Here is a 23,332-nt window from a genome sequence, read left to right on the forward strand (position 1 = left end):
ATTAAAAAGAGCAAATGCATGTAAAATGCATGGTAAGTGTTCAGTGAAAAGGTATCTATTATAATTTTCAAGTTTTGGAAACCTCGATTAAGGGCACAGAGCAAGTGGTAGGGAGAGAGTGGAATGTCCCAAGTTTTTTTCCATCCAAGATGGGAAATCCCTGGGAGCATTGAAACAAGGCTCTAGTGGATCAATTCATATGTAGAGTTCATCTATTTCTTATTCATTTACAAAACAGAACAAGACAATCTCCAACTATTATAGCTATAATTATCTTCATTTCTCACTCTGACATAGATCAATTTGTGTGAAATAAAAAGAGAAATGGAATCAGGACTCTATTATCAATGCTGTAGTAGTTTGGGAGTCCATTATTTAATGAATGGAAAACTGTTGCTGTGGACATGTAGGAGAGATACTCCAACTGCATCCTGTAAAGTCCACATTCTCCAGGCTCCAATGAAGGGATCATAGCTTGCAGAGCTTTCTGAGATACCTACTATTAAATTGAATATGTGGTCATTTGTGCAGGGATGGTATGAGCTAAGAAAATCAGGTTCACTTAGGTAAGAAAGGAGAGACCATTTAAATAATATCCAATTAGACTTTTTACAGCAAGATAAAACATTGATAAATTAAAACTATTTCCAGGGTGCGTGGGTGGCTTAGTTGGATAAGCGTTTGCCTTCAGCAAGGTCATGATCTTGGGTCCCTTGTGGGTCTTCTTGCTCAGCAGGGAGTCAGCTTCTCCTTCTCCCTCTGCCCCTCTCCTTTGCTCCTGCTCTCTCTCTCTAATAAATAAACAAATAAAATCTTTTAAAAAATGTAAAACTATTTTCAAGTATCTTAATCACTCTAGTTGCTACCATCTATCTATCTATCATTATCTATCATCTATCTATCATCTATCTATCTATCTATCTATCTATCTATCTATCTATCTATCTATCTAATCATCTATCATCTACACACACTATATGTGTTACAAATAGCATAATATACATATATTATATTTATGTCTATTTAAGCAGTCCCCTAAGGGTCTGTGCTAGCAGATTCTATTTATTTCAGCAAGTAATTATGGAGTGCACTCTATGTGCTGCACAGCTTTGTGTGCAGAGATTTTCCTGTGAGTGAGACACAGACCTGCCCTTATGGAACCTCTGGGCTGCAGAGGAGATAGAAAATAAACAGCTAATTACATGAACATTAATTTTACTGTAATTGTGATGAACACTTGAAGGAGAAAAATGGGGTGAAGGGATCACAGGCAAAGAGGGACAAAGTGGATAGATGAAATCAATTATGGGGGCAATTGTGGAAACTCAAGCAAGGACATTAGCAGCTTATTTCCCTTGTTCAGATGATGCTAATAGATCTGCAGACTATGTGGAAACTTAAAGATCATACTAAATCATATGAGTAATTATGTGAATATATACATATATCATAGGTAATTTATAATATAATTAATAATTGTATTAATCTTTATGTTAATATAATTAAGTTATATTAAGCATGGGGACAGTAAGAACCCAGGGATATTAAGATATTTGCTCAATGTTATAGAAATTAACAAAATTGCATTTCCTTAAAAATAATTTCTTAATTCATATTCTCATTTTGCTGCTCTATTTTCTCCCCACAGCTTGTCCAAAAGCCTGAAGTTTCACTGTTTGTTATCTAATGTACATAATTTTATATTATGTGCTAGTTTATGGATATTCTGTGGGCAGTGAAGTAGAGAACCCTTTTTGCTAATGTCACAGAAGTGACAGTATTTCCACTAACCCAAGGACCTGGCATACTATCAATTCTTGAGTCATTGTTCTTGGTTGAGGGAGGTCCGATGACTAGAAGCCCCCTTTCTGTCAATTAGAGAGTGGCAAAGATCTACAGATGCTTTCTAAATATAGATTAAGTGGTCTCACATAATTTTTTCTACTCTAGGAAATGGTGGGATAGGAGAACCCAGAGAGGAGGTCACTTGGGTGGCCTAGTCAGTTGAGTGTCTGACTCTTGGTTTCGGCTCAGGTCCTGCCAGGCTCTGTGCTCAGTGCAGAGTTTGCTGGAAATTATCTCCCTCTTCCTCTGCTCTTCCCCCTGCTCACACACATGCTCTCTGTCCCTAACATAAATAAACAAAATAGTAGCTGGATAGCTACTCTTTTTTTATTTAAAAAAAAAAAAAAAAAAAAAAAAGCACCCAGAGAGGATGTATTTTTAGTTTTGTAACTGGTCCAGCCTCAGATTTATGTATCACAAGATGGGACTGGGAAGTTCATTTTGGCAATCATACTCTTTTAGAAAACATTATATGCCACCTTTCATGATCATCAATGACTTGTATATCTTAGAAGGATAAAGGAATAGTTCTTAGTCTAACTTTGACCTGAAAACCATGAGATTGGGTGAAGTCACTCTGTAAATTTCAGTCATTGTGAAATCTGTGGCTTTCCATCGAGTTCAATACAGTGATGTATGAGGCTGAACGTATGTAGGTGCAACATCAGTCCACAGTGATGCCGAAACACGGCACTGAAAAATTATGGTCTTTGGAGTTGGTGGTTAGCATTTGGATCTCATTCTAGCCTGTTTGTAGTGGGACTTATTCTATTTATTTCTTACCCTTCTAAGCCTCAGTTTCCTCATATAAGGCCAAACAATGACAGACCCATAGTATCCATTTCTTAGGATTGATGTAAGATTTGCAGTAGTATATATTAAGTGTTTTATATATATCAAGATGCTTAATAAATGTTGAGATGTTATATTTTTATGATGCATATCCCCAGCTCATCATAGTTTTATTTATTTATCTTTTTTTGTAGACTCTTCCCAAAATCCTTGATAAGCTAGCCCCAGCATTCACGATGAGCAGCTGCAGCTTTCTTGTGGAGAAATCACGAGCCTCCACTGCCCGGGTGGTGGTATGGAGAGAGATGGGGGTGTCTAGAAGCTACACCATGGAGAGCAGCTACTGTGGTTGCAACCAGGGGCCCTATCAGGTATGTGAGGCTCCAGCATAAGCATACTTTCTGACTAGCAGTGATATACTATAATTGGGGTGGGAGGGGGTAGTAGCTATCAAAGACCATTCATTTTTTCTTTCTCTCCTGAAAGTGGAAGAAGTCTCCACATAGTCTGGCCCACAACCTGATCTTGCAGAACTAGTTCAATGATCGCCTTCACTGGCAGCACAGTCTGTGTTGATCCTGCAAGCAATTTGTACGTGCCTGCTGATTTGGTTTCTTAGTCATCTGCCCTGGCCAGAAAGTGGCAGGGAGCCTCCCTCAGACATGCACCCCCAGCTCTTATGGAACCTCTGTCTGGCCCTGTTATGTGCATGGGGATCTCTTGTTACCTTTTACACCAGGCCACTAGTTCCCCTTGCATCATCAAGGTCGTAGGTTGGCACACACATACTGTCCTTTACATCTGTGTATTGTACGCCTCTATCTTATGTGCTTATCTAAATCACCAGCCCTCTGTTACCCTGCTGTCACCAGAGTACACAGAAGTGAGTACATGACATGCATCTGGGACTCAGGCTTTAGTGTCAAGGGAAAGGCTCATATAAATCACATTCTTCCTACAGCTATATTAACTGCATGAGCAGCTGGATAGCTACTCTAGCAGGCTACTCTAGCTGTTTTTCCCACTCCCTCACTAGAGGAGCATAAATAAGGAACATTGTGACAGTGCCATGGTAATAGATTCTTTTACATTTGTTAGGCAAGCTGACAGACTTCCGTTCAACCCCAAGGATACCTGGACCTTACCAGCATTAAAGCTCATTGTGTTGGCTTTGATATTCTCCTGGAACAGCCAGGAAGCACTTGGCATCTACATGGTCCTGTGCTTGTGAAAATCTGTTAGCTATCAAAGGGAGTATAGGGAGTGACAGCTGATGAATATTATCTAACTTCCTACCTGGCCAAGGAAACACAGGGCTATCGAACCATTGGTTGTGACCTATTAATTTTGTTAAATAACCATTTAGTCTAAACAATTGCTCAAAATAAATGTTCTGTTATTGAATTAATCAATTATTAGATTGAATTCATCCATTTTACCCACACGAATGTCAATGCAGAATAAGAAGAGATCATTCATTGATGGTGCATGGAATTAGGCACAAAAGACCTGACTTTTTCACTGATTAGTGGTGCTGCAAGCCACATACTACTATGAACCTGTGTGTCATGTTATCAGATACTGATAATCCTAAATATTCCATTCCTCCCCACTGTATAAGAGTTTTGTAAAGGCCAAAAGAGAATGCAGATAGGAATGTAGTTGGAAGTTATATCGTCAGGAATATGTTCAGTTTCTTGGCATTCAAAGCCCATAGGATTGGGAAAAATAAGCTTGGAAAATTGTGACTCTAAAAAGCCTTATGGATATAGGGGCCAATCGCTTGTTTAAAGGACAGCATGTATCCTTCATAGATCAATTGGATTGGTGACTTTCTTTGATTTGTTTCTCCAAACACCAGTTCGGGCTAACAGTTTCCAGTCAGATAAGTATCATTGCCATTCACTATAAGTTAACTAGAAACTCAAAGTCCTCCAGAGTTGTTTGAAAACTAAATGACTCATAGGTTCAGGCCCCTACCAACCCTCCATCTTCCTTGTAACAAACACAGAGCTGTTATGAATGAGGGAGAATGAAAGAAGCTTGCCCAACGGGATGGCTTTCACAAATCAGCTCAGCATTTGCCCTGTGAAATTGTCCATGTGGCCTTTGCATGAGGTCTTTGTAAGAAAAGATGGAGAAGGAATTGGCTAGAGAAAGCCCTAATGGTGCCAGACCTGGTTTTGCTTTAACAATCCCATTCTTTATATGAAACACCTCTCTGAGTGGATTGGTTTTCTCTTTCCTTTTTTCTGTCCTTACAAACATTGTTGAGTAACTGAGCAGAATTGCAGACAGTGAGTAAGAAGATGGTGAATAATTTTACATATGAGGAGGGGAACACCCCAGGGAAAGGAAGCCAGCCCAGAGTTGGGTGTTTTGGTGATTTTTGTTTGAGGTGTATAATGAAGTCCATGAGCTATAAAGCAGTATAGAAATTTCCATCCTGAACATATTGCAAATGATTTCTGTACATTGAGACTTAGTCCCAATTGAGTCCTGAGGTTATTATTCTAAGGTCATCTTTCCATTTTTTGTTTAGCATTACCATTTATCCGAAAGATGGAGGATACTTAAATACACCCATGAGGGGCATTCCTTCCTTCCTTCATAAGAATATAAATATTTTTGCAGTTTCTCTGGTTAACGCGGCTTTAAAGTAGTTCCAATCATTTCTCCCCCAGCACACTAAGAATCTGATTTGTTAGTATTGAAATGAAATATCATTTCTTACAGTGACATTTATGTTGGAACTGCATTAAAGAATATAAGCTATTACCTGCAAATAATTATTATTAATATGATATTTTCTCTTCTATTTTCCAGTCTATAGTTGGCTAATTTAAAAAAAAAATCTCGCTTTTGTTTCTTTGGAATATAGTCTCTACTGCTAGGTTATACATTTAGATCCATAATTTGGGTCTAATATGGAAGTCCCACCCGCTGAGAGATTTACTTTACCTTTTAGGAACTGGCCCAAAGCTATTGAGGCTGTTGAAGGGAAAAGCCAAAATGGAATTATGCAGCCTCTTGGGACTCATTCTTTTAGAAGTGTCCAGTCTATGTGGGTAGCTGTGTGCTTCACACTGATTGCTACCTGGGGTCACATACATGGTGTGTTTGCACATACAAAAGTATATGACTGGGCCACATGGGCTGCTTGTGGCTTAGGAGGGCAATGTGAACACTCTCACCCAAGCAGCTGTCCACATGCTCGTTGGCAATGCTGCTGACTTGTGGGCGGAGTGGGTCTTAGTCAGAGGAAGAAGATGGATGACTCAAGGGAGGTCTAAGGTCTTAACTGATACATAAATCCCCATAACTGCACACTGCCTCCATGGACCCTCCAGCAATTCATCTGCTCCATCACCAACTGAGTGGTTTTTCAGTAACCCAAACCTATTCAACTCACAGTATTGTCCATAATCCTTCATTGTGTCTAGAGAAATCCTGGCTCCTTATCATGACAGGTAACCTTTTACAATCTCATTCATTTTTTGAATGCTCAATACCTTGTTTAGCATAGAACACATGTTGAATCCGTATGATGATTGACAAAGGAATGGATAAATAAACAAATGGATGACAATTTCCGTGTAGAGTTAGATGTTGATCCTCTCTGTCCGAAATGGATCATCAGAAAAAGAGGAGGAATTGCCATGGTACAAATGTGATTAGAAACCACTTTTAAGTGAAGAGTTTTAGAGACATTGCAATGAGTAATAATGGAAAATGTGTGGGTAAGAGAGGGAAGTGTACAAACATGCAATGAGGAAAACTTTCAGATCTATCGTTATCTACATGATTTGAGAGCACCCAGAGTAAGGAGATTCTAGTCCAGGTCACTGTCACGTGGCCACATTCTCATAATAAATTATGTTTGGACAGAAGGATTTCTATTTGTGCACAGGGAAGATGCTGGAGTGAGCCTGCCAGATCTCTTTTCAGGACCAGGATGCTCATTTCCCAGCTGCTCCAGCTGTGTCCATCACCAGACATTGTCTATAGCTGATGGAAGTCACCTTGACCAAAGCTATGACTCCTTCACGTGAGCATCATGCATCCAGTGGTGGGTCTAAGGGATGTACTAAGGTCAGGCCTCCTAGCGCAATAGAGAATACTCCACAGGGCCATTCCAGATCCAGAACTCCCGCAGGATTGCCTGGGGTCTCTGTCACAATTATACTGTGGTTCAGCTTCCTTTTCTGCCCACTTCTGCTTTTTTCACCATTCACAGGTGTTACACTAGTGAGTGCTCCCCAAAAATCTATCTGCAGAGCAACTTATACCTGTATTTCAAAAAGGCCTCGGATTAGGAAACAAGCGTTGGAACTAAGTGCTTAGCTATTGAAGATGGTTTGGTAGGGATGAATTTCATACAGGAAACTGAATCACCTTACTTGGCTTTCAGGGCTCCCAGTGTCCTCTTCTTCATACTTTGCATTTTTAGCTGTTTAGGGAAGTGACCCCACATAGAATTGGGAGACCACAGCTCAGTGCAGGGCCTCTTGTACTGCTGTTCTCCTGTTCCCTCCAGAAGGGAGGTTGGGTGTATTAATTTCCTGAGGCTGCCATCCCAAATAACCATAATTTGGCGGCTTAAAATCACACAAATGTATTATTTCACAGTGCTGGAGGCCAGAAGCCTGAAATCAGGGTGCTGACTATGGTATGTTCTTTCTAAAGGCTCCAGGGGAGATTGTCCCATGCCTTTATCTTAGCTTCTGGTGTTTCTTGGCTCATAAATACATCACTCCTTTGTCCACCTTTGTCATTGCATGGCTTTTTCCACTTGTATCCCATTATCTTTGTGACCTCTTTCCTTCACTTAAAATGATTATTTGTTTCCTATTTTTGTTTATTTTTTATTGAAGTATCATTGACACACAATGTTACATTAGTCCTAAGTGTATTTTAAGTGATTTGACAACTCTGTGTATTAGTGGTATTTCCTTTTCTTACAAAGATACCAGTCCTGGTACATGTAAGCCCCACCATACTCTACTGTGATCTCACCTTAACCAATGACACCTATAGCAACCCTATCTCCAGATCAGGTCACATCCTGAGGTTGTGAGAAGGACATGAATTTTTGGGGAACACCATTCAACCTAGTACACTGGTTCAGGCAAGGAGGTATAGAACACACAGATCCAAGAACCAAGAAGAAGTTTTTTTTCTTTTTTTTTTTAAATATTTATTTATTTATTTGAGAGAAAGAGATAGAGGGAGGGGCAGAGGGAGAGAGAGAGAATCCTCAAGAAGACTCCCCACTGAGCACAGAGCACAGAGCCCAATGTGATACTTAATGTGTGTTAAGCCTTTTTTCACATACTAAATTATGCCATCTTTGCTACTACATGCCAAAACATTCTAAAGTTGATTTTACCATCTTCCTCCTCCTCCTCCTCATCATTATTTTTCAAGTGGAGACACTTGGAGAGGCTAAATATCTTGCTCAATGTCACACAGCTAATATGTTTTAGAACTAGGATTTGAACCCAGGTAAATATGACACTGGAATCTTTGCTTTTATCCCCATGCTTTCTGCCTAGTAGGATGCCATTGGTGAAAGTAACCCTGGGCTTTGGAAACAGGAGACCTAGTTTCTGCTTTTGGCTGTCATTAAGTAGATTTGCAGCAACACATTTATTATTTATAATTGGAATACATAATTAGAATGAAGAAATGGGCAGGGCCTCTGCTAAAATCATGCTTGGGAAAAGTTGCCTTTGTGGGTACCTAAGAAGCTTATGGATCACCTAGACCAGAGTGACTGGACTTGAAACCCCAGCAAATCTTCTGTGGCACATTCTGGGTATATTTTTCTAGAAATAACGTATTGTGCTTTTAGGACCAATTAGCTAATTGTTCTATCCTTCACATTCCTCCACCTTCCTTCATACTACCATGAGCTATTTTCTTTTTTTTTTTTTTCTTTTAACCTTTCCAGAGTAAACAAAGAGGAATTGGAGGGATGTGATACCCATGTAGTGGTAGCTTCTATCAGGAGGGAAAATTGGGGTAGAGAAGCTAGTCTTCAATACAACATCAAATTAAGTTAGCATTAAGTTGCTTTCTACACCTACTTCACTTCCTGGTGACTTCTCTCCTTGTTCCATTAGCGAATGAGCACTCTTAAGAGCTCCTTGGACTTGCATGGCCTTTATTTGAGGACAACTCTCTTCCCCAAGTGTCCTAAGCCACAGAATTGCCACTCACCCAAGGTATACACATATATTCTTTCTCTCTCTACCACACACACATGTGTGTGTGTAAATATATCGCACATACAGTCATGGTACTACAGATGTATCAGCGGTTCTGAATGATGGCTTCATATGAGAAACATAGCTTATTGTTTAGTGTGGGCATTTGTGCCCATGGAGGGCACTGCATTTAGCAGTCATGACCTTGAGACAGTTACCTGTCCTCTGTGACTTTTGGTTGTAAAAGTGATGTTCCTCCCAGTTCCTACATGTGGAAATGTTGTAAAGACTGAATGAACTACTTACTGCCTATAAAACATTTAGCCCTATTTTCACACTAAACATTCAATGCCTTTTATTGTTGGTCCTATTATTAATTGTATGTGAGAATATTTAATGGTGGTTTTCTTTTTAATTTTTAAACACAGATGCCTTATTCATACCTTCTTAATTAGAACTATTGAGATTGGAGATCAGGTCTCTGTGATTTTATTCACTTTAATAGGAATCCATGATTGAGGATCATAGATTTTAGCTTTTATAGAAATGATATCCATATACCAATATTTATAGATTCAGTTATATCAAAGCCATTTCTGTGTGTATTATCTTGACATTCCCTCTACTGTCTACTCTCTAGTCTACAATCGTCCTACACAATCTAACCCATATTATAGCCAATTCATATGTGAGGCCCTAAAAAGAGAGAAGGAGAATTTGCGAACCTGAGTATAAGAGAAGGGGAAAGAAGGAATAAAGAGTGGAGGTCAGGACAGGAAACAGATTTGAATTCCTCCAAAGTTGCTGAATATAAAATCCTACTCTAATTATGAGCACAAGTCAAGAATATATTTTGGATCACTGTTCCCTTGGAACCCATTTTTTTGTCCTATGGGCAGCCTCCTATGAGGATATGAGTTTTTCTAACCTCTGAATGTAAGTAGGGGGTAGGGAATCTCTTCATTTCAATAATGTAATCTGAGGAATAGTATTTCTCAAACTTTAGTGTACATAGAAATTACCTAGGGGTCTTATATGATTCAGGTTTCTGAACCATGTCTCCATGTGATCTGGGGTGTGGCCCAGAAATTTGCATTTTATCAAGCACTCTTGAAGGTTCAGATTCTGGTGACCGAGGGGCCAGTCAATGAGAAATGGGATAGGTTGCTAGTTTTTGCAGTTTCTGTTCACTTGCTCCTGATCTCCTGTGGGCTATAGATAATTTTCAATGGCTTTTGTCATGAAGTCATAAAGTCTCAAATTCACTGCTTCCCCCACCCGTGTGTGTGTGTGTGTGTGTGTGTGTGTGTCTCATCTGTGCTTTTAGGTTATTGGCTTAGCTCTCCTAGGAGAGTTGTATTTAAAAACTGCCTATATCCCAATGAGAGTTTTAAAATATTTTTGGTTTTGTTTGTTTGTTTTTCTAGCTCCTGGGACATCCCCAGGTCAAGATTTCTTAAATTTCTTATGGAACAAAAGAGTATAGGAAGATATAATTACATACAAAATTGTTTGTTGGCCTATGTGTACATTTTCCTGGGAAAGAGAATCGATAGTTTTTCAGACATTATTAAAAGAGTGGATGACCCCCAAAATAATGAAGAGCTCATGCCTTGGTTTACTACATCCAAAATCGCTAGAAAGCCCTTTACAGCTTCCTAGTTTCTGCTCTTAAATTAGCTCTACAAGTGCTTGACTTAACTCTGTGAAAATCAGACTGAGTCTGTCACTTGCTGACTACTTCTGCCTACTTATCAATGAGCACAGGAACAAATGATGTATCTTATTAAGTATATAGTGGAGTTACTTCCATCTAAATTTTGTGTGATTATGTAGGACACTAATATTTAAAAAAATATATTTTATTTATTCACGAGAGACACAGAGAGAGAGGAAGACAGAGATATAGGCAGAGGGAGAAGCAGGTTCCTTGAGGGGAGCCCGATGTGGGACTCTGGATCACACCCTGAGCTGAAGGCAGACGCTCAACCACTGAGCCACCCAAGGTGTGTAGGACACTAATCTTTTCAGAACGATGCTGTTCACAGGTGGTGGTTCTGCTGAGAAACAGTAGCATCCACTTTACCTGGGGTTGGTTAGAAAAGCAGAATCTCAGGCTTCGTGGACCACATCAAGATCTACATTTTAACAAGATCCTTAGTGACCCATGTCCCTCAGAAAGTCTGAGAAGCACTGATTTAGAGCACTCTTGGTCAGCAGAGAGGTGAGGAAGGATTAGGGATCAGGAAAGGGAAGTTGGGGAGTTCTGCTTTCCTATTGAGGCAAGAACATTGTGCCCAGAATTTTCGTAAGCTAGAATGAGATGTTGTGTGTGAATATGATTAAAAAATTGAAAGTGACCCTCAATATGAGACATTCTGTTGATCTGTGTCAACATTTTAATTCTAGATGAGCGTTTTGTTGTTTCTGCCACCATTGCTCCCTTCACCTCTATGCTCTAACCTCCTCCACTCTAGGGCTTTGAAAAGAGAAGGACAATTTTCCAAAAGCCTATTTGGCTATCAAATTGCCACTCATTCCTTTGTAAATACAAATATGAAACACAGACCTAATCTATCATTTTAGTATGAGTCACTATTTGAACCATTCACATCAATACCTTTTCTTTCTTATTAACTGATTCAACAAGTGTTGCCTTGGTGTTCTTTTTTTTTTTTTTTTAAACCTCTTTGTATATGATCTCAAAGCACATTATGAGCCATTTATTAACTCACTGCAGGCTTAATGATGTAGTGAAATATTGTCTCATTCTGTAGCCCTCGATTCTGTAATGTATGTCAGCATTATAGTAGAATATTAAAAGGAATTAAATAAAAATCAAGAGGCAGAGATGCTAATAAGATTGCCAGCAGGAGCCTTTCCTGGGATTACTAATGCCCTGGGAGCTATGAATTTTAAATGCCTATTGTAGAAAATGGTTCATTGTATCAAAAATAAGGACAGAATCTGGCCCTTGGGATAGTCCAATGAGCCTCAAATGACCTCTGATCCTTTAAAAATAATTTGGCTTCAAAGGACCAAGAAGAAGAAAAGATGGTTTATCTCTGTAAATCTCACTCTCCCTATGTGATCAATGTAAGTGCAATCAACCAAATACCCTAAAGGAAAGGATATAAAACCAAAGAAAGGATTAATTTAATCCAGGGTTTTATGTAGCTTGTATCACAGGGGGAAAGGACCAGCTGAACCTGAGATACATTTCTTTGGTTCTTGCTATGTGACTGAGTTTCTTAGAGTAGCGTCTCCCAACACACGAGCTGAGAAAGACAAAGTCCTGCTCATGAGAGTTATCCACGGGATATTTTCTCTATGAATTAGAGTGGACCCCAGACCCTCCTTGACTGTGAAGGGCTCCATTCCTCCAGCCAATTTTTCAGTATTATCTGCCAGGTCTTCCCTCCAATGGAGTGGACTCAAATTTTTCTGTTTTTTAAAACTAAGCAGTAATTCTCTTTATGCGCCTGTATTCCCTGAATGTAAATGAGGACAATTTAGAATATTTTGGGCCATTAGATATTTTTTATATAAGTTGATGCCTGTTTTATTGATTAGTTAACATATTTATTAGGTTTTTACTTTGCTTTTAAACTGAAGTTTGTGAGTGGGGATATTTACAGAAAACTCCAAACACTTAGTGAAGGCCAGGCACATGGTCAATTCATCTTCATTCATTCTTTCTTTCATTTATCATTCAATAAACATTAAAAAAAATCCAGACAATATGTTAGGTGCCAAGAATATGACAAAGCGGAATTGACAGCTTCCTACTCTCTCAGGGTTTATAGTCCAGCCAGAAAGGCAGTTAATTAAGTCAGCAATAACAGCAGAGTGTAATATGAAAACAACTGGGTGCTGTAATAGCACACAGAAGGAGATAATTTAGGGCTTTGCTAACTGTTGGTTGAGTTGAATATGAATTATCCACAAGTTATTTTTTGTGTGTGAAATTGGAAGAGGTAACTCACCTGGCAAAGTAAAAGATACTTGTTTGAAAGGTGGGTACGGTTAGGGAGTGCTTGAGTTTTCTTTCATCCTAGCTTGCTTTCATGCTACTTCTGGCTCATTACATATTTCTAAATCTCACCCTGGAATTCCACACCAGGGGTGTGCCTTATGCTGAATCTGAGTACAGTGGAGCAGGCGAGGGCATTATCCTATTCCTTCCTCCTGCATGCCCTTAGGAACACATAGAAACCTACTGTAGGCATTTCTATGGAGCTTATGGTTAACCACACCTCCCCAAAGGCAAACACACAATTGGAAAGATCAGAAATGTTTCAAAATCTTTCTTAGACTGGTATTGAGTAATGAAATTTAAATGATAATAATCTTGATTATTTTATGGAATGAATTTCTGTCTATATGCCCCTGAGTATTTCTGAACACAACAAAAATCACAGGAATAAAATACCCTTTGCTTAGTGGTTTATAACTCATAAAACAGGTGGGTTTGTTCGGCTATGTGGCATGTGTCTGGATAAGGCTGTATGTAGAACTATTTCCTGGAGGAGGTGTTGAGAAGGAAGAAGGACTTACCTGCCTGTTACACATGCCCCCTTTCTGTCTCCCATTAGTCAAAGTGTGTCCCCAGAGAGGTAAACTCACATGTTCACATTGCCATCACTGGGTCCTTTTTGCAACCATTCATCTAAGTCCAGAAATGGTGGGAGAAGGCAGAAACTTAGGATGTGAGTCTGGTTGACCTGGCTCTATAATAGCAATGAAGGAAATCCTCCTAGGAATGCAGCTGGTCAGCCCCAATGTGTGGAAGTGTGAGGGCCCAAGCAAAATCAGTGGCACCCAAGGCAAAGCTCACTACTGGGAATCCAGGAGCTGATGTTACCAAGGGAATGTGAGGAGGCATCTAAGATATGTTCTATACAATTACCAGAAAAAATATTACACATAATAGATAGATAGATAGATAGATAGATAGATAGATAGATAGATAGATTTTATTTATTTATTTGACAGAAAGAGAGCATAAGGAGGGGGAAGAGCAGGCAGAGATCTTCTGCCAAAGTGAGATCTTCTGCAAAGTATCAAAAGAGGAACTTCATATGGATAATTGGGAAGTCCTATATTTGGTTAAAACAAAAAGAAATCACTTAAGTGCAAGACGGTTTATAGAAAAATATTTGGAGGTTTTACTTACTGGTAACGTAATATGATTAAGATGTGAAGTACATTGCAAATGTGAATGGGTGATATTGGACTATGTTAAGTTGATCATAATTGATTAGAATGAGAAGGCTGATATTCCACCTTTTATGTAATTGCACAGAGAAAAATGTGTTTTGTCAACAATAGGACTCAATTTTGAGAATTATGTTAGGAGTATGCAGTGGTTAGTAAAAAGAGCCATCCTAAGGAGGATGGAATTTATTTTCAAAGATAGTAGATATTCATAAATATAATTAAAAGAGAGACATAATGGGATCCTATCTATCTTTTAACAGATGTGTGCTGAAGGGGACAGGGGACAGGGAGACCAGTCAGAGGACTGCTGTAAGTCCATGGTTGGAAAGAGGGCAGAGACTTTGGAAGAAAGTGAGAGAGATAGACACACTCAAGAGAGATTCAGGAGGTAGAACTTATTGGCACTGGTAAAGGGCTGGATGAGGTGGTGAGAGATGGAGAAGTGAGAACAATTCAGGTAACTCCCAGGTGTCGGGACCGAGTTCAAGATAGGAAATATAAGGGAAATCATCCTATGGGCAGGTATGAGAGAGGAAGGCTGATCATATGTATCAGGAAGTGCAATACAGGCAGGGAAACTGACTACTTCCTTGGATGTTACAGAAGACACTAGACAAGCAGAGTTTGGCTTAATAGATAAACTCTATGGCCAGTTTGCTCTGTGGAATTCTTGATTCTATGATCAGAACATTAATGTGAGAAAATATGAAGTTGCTGCATTATCCTTATGAGAGACTTTCAAACATACTTTCATTACTGCTTTAACGCAACTAACCTATCCTCTTCACAACCCCATTTAAATTCTCAAGTTTATTCCATCTATGCACTCCAAGATACTTCTTAGAGGTTTTCTTATTGCTACTAAATTCCTAATGCTATCTTGACTGAAGAAAGGGGCTCTGGGCCAAACTTGAATATATATATATATATATATATATAAAATGTTAACTATACACACATATACTGTAAATTTATATATATGTGTTATAATATAGATTATATGTATATAAAATATATGTAATATTCCTAATCATAATATAGGAAAATCAAGGGAAAAATGAAAGCAGCATGACCCGAAATATATATACATATGTCCACCATTGATTTTGTGGTTTGATGTTTCTCTCTAGACTTTAACCATATACACATCCTTTATAGAACCATCATCCACCAGAACCTATATTTGTAGATTATTCATTTAAATTTTTTTGATTCTTCATTTTATAATCAAAGAATATTTTTGATAAGTATAAAAAAATCAATGTTATATCATAAGAGATTTCCATATTTCTATGAAGACTCCACGCTTCTAACAATTGCATTTCCCCCCAGCACTACAATTATCAAACTGCAATTTACTTAAAATTATTAGTTAGGTTTCTTCTAAACTTTTGGCTGTTTTAGGGAAACTTTGAGGAGAAGTTTTTTATGTATAGTTTTTCCCCACTCACAGACCAACTCTAACATAGGTTAGAATTCCAAAGGGGAATTGTTAGGTTAAAGTATTTTTAAAAACATTATGAAACTTGTTCTTATAAAATATCGTTCACCCAATTGAGACTGGATTTGTCTTTGACCCCTTGCTCATAGTCAGTGTTGAGAAGTCAAATTTCACTTGGGCTTTTTAGTTTAACCATATACACTTAGCACCCATAGGCTAAATTAGTGGGCAATTCAGTATAGGAAGGAAGACAGCATAGAAATGGAATAGCTACTTTTATTTTAAATATTTTTCTCAAATTCTGACATCTTTTAATTTTGATATGTTCCTTCTTCCCCATCAAATCAGCTAATGGCAAGATCTGTGTCAATATTTCTTATAAGTTTTTTTATGTGATATATTGTCATAGAAAGGAATTCATCGGTTTGTCAATTTATTTTTTAGCTTTTGTGAAATGATATCCTAAAAGAAACCATTGAAACAACCATCAGGTTGACTTGCAAATTGGATCATCATTTTATCATTCATTTAGAATGTCATTTACCACTGACAGTCATTGCCAATTACCATAACAAATCAATTTTTGTGTCCTACATTCCTTAAGGCACTCCTCAGTCACCCACGAATGGGTTGAATACAGCTGTTCACAATCAACCCCATAATATGACCTAGAACTAAAACCTTCCTCTCCCCTAAATCTCCCTGATAGCGATACTTCCTCACTGGATCAACATTGGCACAGAGATAAGACCTTTGTAATTTCAGCTGCTAAACATTAAAGAGATTACCAAGGAAGGCTTTCTTCTAGGAAATGGAACCCAGAAGACTTCTCTTCTTTAAGGATTCAGTATATAAATTTAATTTGGATTGCCAGGCTCATATGTAATAATTATGGATATATGTTGGCATGAGACATTAAAAGGATTATTGAAGGAAGGATGATCTCTGTAGCTCAGACTTTTTTCAACTTTGGCTTTGCTATCATTTGGGGGCAATTCTTTGTTGTGGTGACTGTACTGTGCATTATAGAATATTTGTGGCATCCCTGGCCTTGACCCATCACATGCCAGTAATGCCTCTCTAGTCATGAAAACCAAAATGTATCCATTGTCAGTTGTCCCCCTGTGGGTCAGAACCACCATTACTGAGAACCATGACTTACTACAGATGCTTTGTTTCTCAAGTCTCTTCTTTGAGTCTTGGTTTTCCAATCTGAAAAATCAAAAGATTGAATTGGATGATATCCAAATTATTTTCTAATCACATAGGTATTGGGACATGCCTGAGCCAGAGAAATGGACTTCATGTCTATATGATATTCCAAACTATAGACTTTTGTGATTCCTCAAGTTAAACAATAACAATGTTTTGAAAATGTTTTCAAAGAAACACCATGGTGTTGTCAGCTGAGGAATGTAAATAAAATGAACTACTGTTTTCTCTAAGGAAAAAAAAAATCTTAACAGACAGGACAGGAAATTTTATTTGTGCCAATGCCCTAAAGTTTTAAGATTGGAAGCAATCTGGAGTATGATGGAGTTGGAAGATAGGAGAAAAGTGGCCAAAACTAAGAATGAAATAGGAGTGAAGGAAAAACTAATAGGCTTCAAGTCTGAAAATACACACATTGCTTTTTTTTTTTAAAAGCATAATATAAACAAATGCGAAGAGAAAAAAGAAGTCCCAGAACTGATTTCCGAAAAAGACATGTTGCATTGAGAGGCTTATTCTTTCATCATTTGGTTACTTACGTTTCACAAAGACTAGAGACTAGGTGTGAAATCCATCAGTTGATTTCAGAGTAGATGGGAAGGAATAATTGATGAATCAAGATCCTGGTGAGAAGTAGAAGCTCTGAGGTTCTACAATAGTTGTGAGGATGGGTGGAACTGTAAAGAAGGTGACAAAGAATAGCAAGCCATGCTCCACATTCCACAGTCATCACCTTGGAAAGGACTTTTGTGATGCTCAGTGACTGTTCAGACACATAGGCTTGTCAACATATCCTGTCCACTGAATAAAATCAATGAATTTGGGTCCAACTTCACGGGCAAGAACATTCACATCTGAGAGAAAATTCCTGATGAAATTGAATGAGAAAGAGAGGAAAGAATACTAAATCCCTGTCTTTTGCTTTTTCTCTCTCTCTCCCCTAAACCTGTACTTCTAAGTCATCCAAGCAGGGCAACTTCCAAGAGTCATACAGCATGAATGACATACAGACTATGAATGACAGCAAGTAATGTCATTTAAGTGCTTGACTTCATAACTCATCATACTTGTTAGAGCTCTTATTTTTGCATGTGTTAGATTAACTGTCAATATAAACCCATAAGGTAGTTGCAATCTCTTAGGATAAGGGAAATTGGGCAGAAAATAGTTAGGTACAAGTCCAAAGTCACATGGAGAGGAAGTTGAAAGAGCTGGGATCTGAAGACAATCAGACTCACTCATGAGTCTTTGCTCTTGACTGCTATCTCCCTTTTTTTAAAGCTTTTATTTATTTATTTATTCATGAGAGACACAGAGAGAAAGGCAGAGACATAGGCAGAAGGAGAAGCAGCGGGATGCCTGGGTGGCTCAGCAGTTAAACATCTGCCTTCAGCTCAGGGTGTGATCCTTGAGTCCCAGGATCGAGTCCCACGTTGGGCTCCTGACATGGAGCCTGCTTCTCTCTCTGCCTGTTTCTCTGCCTCTGTCTCTCAATCTCTCTCTCTCTCTCTCTCCATGAATAAATAAATAAAACTTTTTTAAAAAAGAAAAAGGAAAAAAAAAAAAAAAAGAAAAAGGAGAAGCAACCTCCCCATGGGGAACCTGATGAGGAACTCGATACCATGACCCTGGGATCACGACTTGAACCAAAGGCAGATGCTCAACCACTGAGCCACCCAGGTGCCCTTTGACTGTTCTCTCATACCACTTCACTGAGCATGCTCCAGCATGGCCTTGCATCATCCTAATCACCACCTTATGAGTAGTTATTGTTTTTATTTTTTTCCCACAGATTAGGAAACCTATGCAATAGAGGTTGAATCACTTGCCCAAGATCATCACGTAGGAACAAAGTAAGGAGTCAGGGATTCAAACTTAGTTGATTAACCCTCAGCCTTTGCTCTGACCTCTGGAGAAGCTATGGGGCTTGTCAAAAGCAACTTTGTTGTGTGGTAAATGTCATCAGAATCACACATAGCTCATAGGGTATCATACTGTCCTTGTTTAGAGAAGGAAGATATGACATTTGGTTGCTTGTAAGGGAATACCCAAAAAGGCTTCATGGAGGGGGTGATATTGGCTAGGGTTTGGGGAAATGGACTTAAATTTAGGGGCAGAGATTGTGGGGAGAGCATTCTCAGAGGAAAAAACAGCATATGCAAATGCTTAGAGGCTGAGTGGTGTATGATGTCCTCCTGGAAGTGTCATTTAGCTGGTCATGGGGGGGGGGGTGTCTAGGGCAGTAAGAAGGGTGTACCCTGAAACAGAAATGCTATGTTTTTCCTGAAGATTTTCTTGAAAGGATAGCAATTCAGAGAACTCAGATCTCAGAAAAAAAAAAAAGTTTGGGTTACAAAGAGATACGGGCATACTGATCAAAGCCAGTACTGATGGACAGCCTCAGAAAGTGACCAGGCACAGTGAAGAGGCTGCCATGGGGACCTGTGCAGAAATGACCCAGCAGTGCCTAGGCTGGGTTACCTTCCAAAGTGGGGGCCATTGGGATAAAGATTCTGAAATGAGAGTCACGGCCTCTAGTAGGAAGCTTCTAACTTCAAAAGGCCCTGAGGACTCATTAGAAGGCCAGGGTTATCTTTAGCCATAATCCTTTTTCTGAAACAAAAGATTGTTATGTACAGCATTTATATGGAAAGTGTTACTAATCACTAATATATAAGTTCTGGGCACCATTTCCAGTGATTCTAAATATTAACTCATGTAAAGTTATCAATAATGTTTATGTTTAATTGCCACAATTAGTAAGGTACATTTAGGGATGCAAATAAAGTTTATGAAGAGAATTTTAATAGAATATCATGATATTTGAAATCAGAGTAAGCCTGGGGTGACTACTCACCTGACAGGATATATAATCCATCCCTCAGTGAAGATGAGTAAAGAATCTAAGGTTTAGGGGCCTTGTTCTCTTCAAGGTGTTATCAAAGATTCTGATACAGTTGGTCTCCAGTCACCACTGTGGGAAGAGGATTCAGCCAATAGGATTCCTGGCAGTCCCAACAAAGGGACATGCCCCAGGAGAAGAAAATTGACAACAGTAGCTATAGAGGACCCTAAACCTTAGATGAACTCAGTTTTGACAATTTTGGCGGATTGCTGCAGAAGTTATGACTTGGCTTTCTGGGCTTATGTGAATCAGAGTTCAATTGTCATATATGGTCTTGCCATTGTCTGTTTATTCAATCTCTTGGGCTTCTCTTAGGTCATTCTTTTGCTTGTGAGAGATTGACTAATTCAGAGAAGGCTCAAGTTCCATATCTTCACTCCTCAGGGATTGTCACCATCATCAAATATATTTTGAGATCTTCTTGACCTTTTTCTTATTGCATCGTCATGGTGATGAGCTGTTGAGAGAGCATCTGTGCAGAAGCATGGATGGAATGGAATGGATGAGAGTTGTTACCACTCTGAGAAAAACAACAATAAAAAGTTCCTATAATATGCTTTGGACCCAAGAGCCCCAACTGGCAAGAGCACAAATCCCAGAAGCTGTGGGGATCAACTCTATAAATCTAAGCAGACTTTAACTTAGTCTGAGGTGTAGACTATTCTACCTTGACTGTTTGATCCAGTGCAAAAAAAGCATTAACAATGATACAAATGCCACCATGACTAGCCCACAAGAAATGTAGAGCAATGTGACTGTACATTACTATTCGTGTCAGGTGAGACTGATCTGTATTCCACCAAGGCAGAGATAGTATCCTTAATGACTTCTGCCAGAGTTAATGATAAGTTTTTTATAGTTTTTGTTTTTATGTGTATCCTCCCACTGTTTGGAATACTGCTCCGACCTGATAAACAATGGGTCATCTTAAAATATGGCAGCATCTGTACTAAGATATTATATTGAGGTGACTTATACATGTTTATGGCACTTAAATATAAAAATTCAACTGAGATTTTGTTGTTCATTAGTTAGTAAAACTATGGGCCATTGTTGAATGTCAATATGGGGCTGAATTTGGTATCAACAAGAACTGTGTCAATGAAGCAGACAACCTTGAGAATGTGGTGGGCAGCTTGCTATTAAATGCTTTCAATGCTTTTTTTTTTTTTTAGGGTGATTATATTTTATTGCTGCTTTGTTTAGTATATATTTTTCTCAATGGGGGAAAAAAGTCTAGGTGAAAAAATTATCTAACAAGAATAGTAGTTTACATAACACGTAAATTGCTGCCAAAAGAAAAACACGCAAAAAAACAGATTTTTAATGTAAAATATCACATAACTGCAAAAAACTTACCTCAATGTTCTAGCATGTACTATAAGTCAACTTTCTAAATAGGATTACAGTCCTTTATTATAAGTCCCTAGTGGTCCTATGGCATACATTAAAAAAAATGCTACTACAAAATTTTTCTGTTCTTTTTGTTTCTGCCTATTGCGTACTTAAGCTATAGATAATTTTTGAATAAAAAGCCTACATAGGTATAAATGCAATAGTTAACTGACCCTGCTTGCTGATGTCCTTCTCACATTCCTCCATTGCAGGAATGTCTTTGGGATAGTGTGTAATAGCCTAACTTTGAATGGGAAGCTGAAACAGATGAGCTTTAATGCCTCTTTCAATGCTAAGAGTCTATGACTCAGAATGATTCTTGAGAGATGCTGATTAGTGACTGACTGGTATAAGAAAAAGGGAGTGAAAAAAAAAAAGAAAAAGGGAAGGACTTATTTTAGGATAATCACATGGAGTAAATAGAGAGTGGTTTCACATTGAACTGACTTTTGCTTAGTTTCTGAGCTAAAGTTAAAGGGAGATTTACTAGGCCTTATGTTGTTTCATCTGTCATACGAAGTATTCTATACTCATACATTCTTCGCCTAATAATTTGGTGTATTTTCTATTTAAAGACTGTGAATCATGTAACCAAAAATGTTTCCATTTTTATTTTAGCTGATATGAAACCCAGGAGCAACCCAGTTAAACATTTTAACTGGGTAGGTTCAGATTGTCTCTATATATGCTTTTCTTTCTGGTCTCAATCTTCTATTGTAAACGACATTGTCTTGGCTCTTTATTTTTATGTTTGGAATTTACTTTTTTTTTTTTGTATTTTTTTTAATTGAAGTTCGATTTGCCAACATATGGTACAACACCCAGTGCTCATCCCATCAAGTACCCTCCTCAGTGCCCATCACCAAATTACCCTATCCCTCCGCCCGCCTCCTCTTCCACTACCCTTTGTTTCCCAGAGTTAGGAGTTTGTCACCCACTCTAATTTTTCCCACTCATTTTCTCTCCTTTCCCTTATAATCCCTTTCACTATCTCTCATACATTCTTCTAAGTACCTCAGATTCTTTGTGAAATGAAATGGAAAATGGATGAATGGATGAATAAGTGGATGTATACATAATGACTTGGCAAATTCGTGTTCCTTTCAGTGTCAGTAAGTAGTGATGTGATCATATTCCATGATGATCTAGTAAGTTATCAACCTCTATAATTGCCAGCAATTTCCTCTATTACCCAATATCCAAGTATTTTTCCCTAGATAGGTTCCTGTTGTGATAACCATCAGCCTGAATTCATTACTGATTCTGAATAATGGTGATAAACAATGGAATCTAAATGGTTAATAGCAATTTGGTTGACAATGTCCTAGGCTTTGCTTTGCTTATTGTTATAAGCGGTCAGCAGAGGCTAGATACATGTGAAAAGGTGTGCCTCACAGTACAGGTCCCAGGTTGAAAGTAAAACTTATGAAAATATCTGCTGAATTATATATATGGGGCAGCCTGGGTGGCTCAGTGGTTTAGCACCGCCTTCAGCCTAAGAGCATGATCCTGGGGACCCAGGATCGAGTCCCGCATCGGGTTCCCTGCATGGAGCCTGCTTTTCCCTCTGCCTGTGTCTCTGCCTCTCTCTATCTCTCTCTGTATGTATCACATGAATAAAAAATAAAATCTTTGAATTATATATATGAGCTGCTTACAATGACTATACTTTGGGTCCCAAAATGCTGGTACACTTGGTCTATCACTTTTGTTAGAGTTAAGATTAAATTACTTATACAGTGGTAAAAAGTGATTGCTTCTAATTATTACTGATCTGAGAATGTCTAGAATGTTGTGTTCAGTTCTGAGTCCCATCTTTGGGGAAGGACGCTACGAAACTGAAAAGGATTCAGAGACAGTTAACAAATTGGTAGGGAGTTTTGAAAGCATGTCCCATCACCTGTTAGAACCCTGAATGCCAGCAGGGTTAATATATTTACTTCTTCCAAATATCAGACTTGAATTTGTCCACTGCCCACTAAACTTTATACATAAATGAAGTCTTCCAGAACTACAAATACCCCTCTACATGTGGCATATGGTCATTGTACTAAAATGTACTTCATGAAGTGCCCAGAAGATTCCAAAAGGTCTTGTGAAATGTCTATGTTGTGGTTCCAGCTTACTGCCATGTGACAACCTATCTGTCAAGAAAGACCCCTTTGTACACAGCCCCTAGACTATATTCTGGGGCAAGTCATCTCCTGGCAGTGGGGTGGATTCCATCTGTCACTTAGTCTGCTTTTTGTTTTCTTGCTGATGGCATTTTAGATGAATAGATTAGGAGGGATGCTTGCATTCCTAGGATAGGGA

At 38.5% G+C, this 23,332-nt stretch overlaps 1 protein-coding gene across 10 annotated transcripts in view; it reads left to right on the forward strand.

The window, feature by feature from the left end:
• Positions 1-23,332, forward strand: part of AGBL1 (ATP/GTP binding protein like 1) — a 585,877-nt gene that overhangs the window by 258,107 nt on the left and 304,438 nt on the right. For all 10 annotated transcript variants that reach the window (XR_005357034.1, XM_038532779.1, XM_038532775.1 and 7 more), the window contains exon 16: positions 2,832-3,008. Coding sequence is in view for 9 of the 10 variants with exons in the window: in XM_038532779.1 (XP_038388707.1) it covers positions 2,832-3,008 (177 nt within the window). In the remaining variant the exon portion in view is untranslated. The remainder of the gene's footprint in view (positions 1-2,831; positions 3,009-23,332) is intronic.

The sequence above is a fragment of the Canis lupus genome, chromosome 3 (genome assembly GCF_011100685.1).
Source record: "Canis lupus familiaris isolate Mischka breed German Shepherd chromosome 3, alternate assembly UU_Cfam_GSD_1.0, whole genome shotgun sequence".
Classification (NCBI taxonomy): domain Eukaryota; kingdom Metazoa; phylum Chordata; class Mammalia; order Carnivora; family Canidae; genus Canis; species Canis lupus.